Source organism: Brassica oleracea, chromosome C1 (assembly GCF_000695525.1).
Source record: "Brassica oleracea var. oleracea cultivar TO1000 chromosome C1, BOL, whole genome shotgun sequence".
Lineage (NCBI taxonomy): Eukaryota > Viridiplantae > Streptophyta > Magnoliopsida > Brassicales > Brassicaceae > Brassica > Brassica oleracea.
Genome location: NC_027748.1, coordinates 30,093,726 through 30,097,598, shown reverse-complemented (window position 1 = coordinate 30,097,598; position 3,873 = coordinate 30,093,726). Strand labels below are relative to the sequence as shown.

At 48.1% G+C, this 3,873-nt stretch overlaps 1 protein-coding gene across 1 annotated transcript in view; it reads right to left on the bottom strand.

Annotated features, from left to right (window-relative positions):
• Positions 1 to 2,725: 2,725 nt before the first annotated feature.
• Positions 2,726 to 3,873, bottom strand: part of LOC106337136 — a 2,052-nt gene continuing 904 nt past the window's right edge. The window contains exons 3-4 of the mRNA XM_013776188.1: positions 2,994 to 3,868; positions 2,726 to 2,898 (exon numbers count right to left, since the gene is read on the bottom strand). Of these exons, the coding sequence (XP_013631642.1) occupies positions 2,726 to 2,898; positions 2,994 to 3,868 (1,048 nt within the window). The remainder of the gene's footprint in view (positions 2,899 to 2,993; positions 3,869 to 3,873) is intronic.

Here is a 3,873-nt window from a genome sequence, read left to right as displayed (position 1 = left end):
CCTGTCTGCATAACTCTTTTGTCTATCCTGAGACTCTTTCATCTTCAGTTTCAAGACTCGGATTTTTTCAGTTGTCTCTTCCACAAAATCTCGGCCAAATATGCTGCGCTCCCCTACTTGGGTCCAGCATAGCGGTGTTCTACACGGACGTCCGTACAATGCCTCGTAAGGCGACATTCCAATGCTTGCATGATAGCTGTTGTTATAAGAAAACTCAGCCAGATGCAAGTACTGATCCCATTTGTCTCCCCAATCCAGAACACAAGATCGCAGTAAGTCTTCAAGTGTTCGGATTGTCCTCTCTGACTGTCCATCCATTTGCGGATGATATGCTGTACTCATATGGACCTTGGTCCCCATCGACTTCTGCATACTCCAGAAAGCCGAATAAAACTTGGAGTCTCGGTCTGACACTATGCTTACCGGAACTCCATGAAGTCTGGCGATCTGTTCCATGTACAACTTGGCTAGAACCGCTGCATTGTCTGTTTTGTTGATAGCCAAGAAGTGTGCAGACTTGGTCAATCTGTCCACGATTACCCAGATAGCGTCCTTGCCATTCCTCATTGGCAAGCCAGTCATGAAGTCCATCGTGATCTTATCCCAAGGCCATTCTGGGAAGGGTAAACTCTGAAGTAGTCCACTCGAGACTTGATTTTCTGCCTTCACCATTTGGCAGATTGGGCACCCAGCTACCCATTTTGCAACATCACGCTTCATTCCAACCCAATGATAGTATCTCTTCAAGTCTCGGTACATCTTATTGGCTCCTGGATGTATCGAGAACTTCGACTGATGTGCCTCCTTTAGGATCTCATCCTGCAACCCTTTGTCGTTAGGAACACACACTCGGCCATTAACCAGAATCGTCCCATTTTTTGAAGTCTGATACTCCGTCTTCTCGTTCTTCGAAGCTTTGATCAGATCTTCATCCTTTTCCTGTGCAAGGCGAACTCGGGACAACAAGTCCGCCTGATCCGCTGCACCAAGACCCAACGGTTCCACTTCGTCCGTCAAGATAACTAGTCGTAAGGTTCCCACCATGTGAACTAGTTCCTCCATGTCTTTCTCTAAAGCCGAAGCTACTCTCTTCCGGCTCAAGGCATCCGCGACCAGATTTGCCTTTCCCGGATGGTAGGCAATATCCAAGTCGTAATCCGCAACCAGTTCCGTCCAACGCCTCTGTCTAAGGTTCATCTCTGGTTGAGTAAAGATATACTTCAAGCTCTTATGGTCCGTGAAGACTTGGACCTTAGCACCATAGAGATAAGACCGCCATATCTTCAGGGCAAACACGACAGCAGCCATCTCTAAGTCGTGTGTTTGATAGTTCCCTTCGTGTTTTCTTAGTTGTCTCGACGCATACGCGATCACTTTGCCTTGCTGCATCAATTCGCACCCAAGTCCCACTTTGGATGCATCTGTGTACACCACGTATGGCTCGTTGTCCATTGGAAGAGCCAATACTGGAGTAGTCGTCAACATCATCTTGAGTTTGCTGAAACTTATATCACAGCCTTCTGTCCACACGAACTGAACATCTTTCCCGGTCAACTTTGTCAACGGTTGAGCCATGCTGGCAAATCCCTTAACAAACCGTCGGTAGTATCCAGCCAGTCCGAGAAAACTCCTGATCTCAGTTGCGTTCCTTGGTCTGGGCCAATCCGCAATGGCCTTGATCTTCTCTTGGTCCAGAGACACTCCCTTGTCCGAGATCACATGACCTAAGAAACCAATTTCTCTTTGCCAAAAGCTGCATTTGCTGAGCTTGGCGAATAACTTATGTTCCCGCAGCTTATCTAAAACCATTCTCAGATGGTCCTCGTGCTCTTCCTGATTCTTTGAGTAGATCAAGATGTCATTTATGAAGACTATAACGCATTCATCCAGGTAGTCTCTAAAAACGTTATTCATCATCTTTATAAAGGCTGCAGTGGCGTTGGTCAATCCGAAGGACATGACCACAAACTCGTAGTGGCCGTATCTCGATCTGAAGGCTGTCTTACGGACATCCTCTTCAGCAATCGAAATCTGATGGTATCCCGAAGCTAAATCAATCTTGGAGAAACAAGTAGCACCTCGGAGTTGGTCCAATAACTCGTCTATCCTTGGAAGGGGGTACTTGTTCTTCACTGTGACTCTGTTAACCCCTTTGTAGTCAATGTATAGCCTGAAGCTACCATCTTTCTTCTTCACGAAAAGAACCGGTGCGCCCCAAGGTGAACTGCTTGGGCGCACAAACCCTTTCTCCATTAGTTCATCTAACTGTTTCTTAAGTTCTGCCATTTCAGCCGAAGCCATCCGGTACGGAGCTTTCGAGATTGGCTTTGTGCCCAACTCAAGCTCAATCGTGAAAGGATCAGAACGGTCCGGTGGTAATCGATTCGAACACGTCATCATACTCCTATACAATCTGAATCCCTTCCAACTCAGTATCAGGTCCGACTTCCATAGTTGTGATTGAAGCCAGATAAGCCTCACATCCTTTTTCCAGCATTCTTTCTGCTTGAAGTACTGAAATGATCAGACTCCCATTGGTCGGTCTGACCCCTTGACAGACAAGCTTTCCATTGCCTATCTCAAACTGAACTCGGCCACGATGAAAATTAAGATGTGCATTGTATTTGCTCAGCCAATCCATTCCAAGGATCACATCGTATGATTTCACTGGGCAAACGACCAAGTCGGCTGACATGTTCACTCCTCCGATCATCACAGAGACGTTTCAGATTTTCCCTGAAGTGTACATGATCTGACCACCAGCTGCCCGAACCACTCTTACTTCTTCTGGTTCTTTCTGAAATTCCCCAATTCCAATCATCTCGGGTTGCACAAAGCAGTGAGATGCACCAGAATCAAACAGAATATGGGTTGCCACTCCACCCATGACTAAGGTCCCTACATATTCACTCGGAACACTAAGGAGCTACTCTACAAGCAAGCAATTTCACATAGAAATTCTTAAGGCAAAGGTGAGAGATAGGATGACTCACCAGTGATCGGACGAGATGTGCTTGGGTCCATCGACTCATCACCAATTGTGTACACCCGCGGCATGATGGCCTGCCTCTTTGCCACCGGCTGAGGCCCATCACTCGGACGCTTCCCAGCAGATTGTGCATCCATGGGACACTGATTCTTGTAGTGCCCTGTTTCACCGCAGTTGTAGCACACACGTTCCCCAGCACCCTTTTTCTGGCTCTTCGGCCTTAGATCTTCCTCAGGGCAATCACGCACCTTGTGATCCATACTTCCACAACGGTGACAAGCTCCCATAGCAGCACGGCAGACACCAGAGTGCATCTTCCTGCAAGTCGAACAAGCACTGCGACCTACTGCATTCGGCTTGCTGGAAGAGCCAGCCTTCACCGGCTTTTGATTCTTTCCCGCATGCTTACCAGGATGGACATGCTCCACTGTGCCAAACACCTTGGCTTCCTCACTGATTCCAGCTTCCTGTTCTGCGGCCTTTTCCACCAGTTCGGCCACAGTATCATAGTTGCGGATCTTACAACGAGTTCGAAGATCAACCCTGAGTCCGCGCTTGAATCTGCGGACCAAGGAGATTTCCGACTCAGCCTCACGCCCAGCATACTTCTTGATGCTGTTGAATTCCGCTTCATACCCCCTTACAGTCATAGTTCCCAGTTCCAGTCTGAGAAAAGCTCCCTCGAGCTGATCAAATGCTTCCGACGAAAAATACTTCCCACAGAATTCGGTCTTAAAGTTGGCCCACGTGCAATGCTCAGCACCAATCCGAGCTGCTACACCTCGCCACCAGAGGTGCGCATCACCGTCCAAGTAGTGGACAGCAATGTCCTTCTTGTAAGCAAGAGGACAACGGATCGACTTAAAGTTCCGCCCTATCCTGTC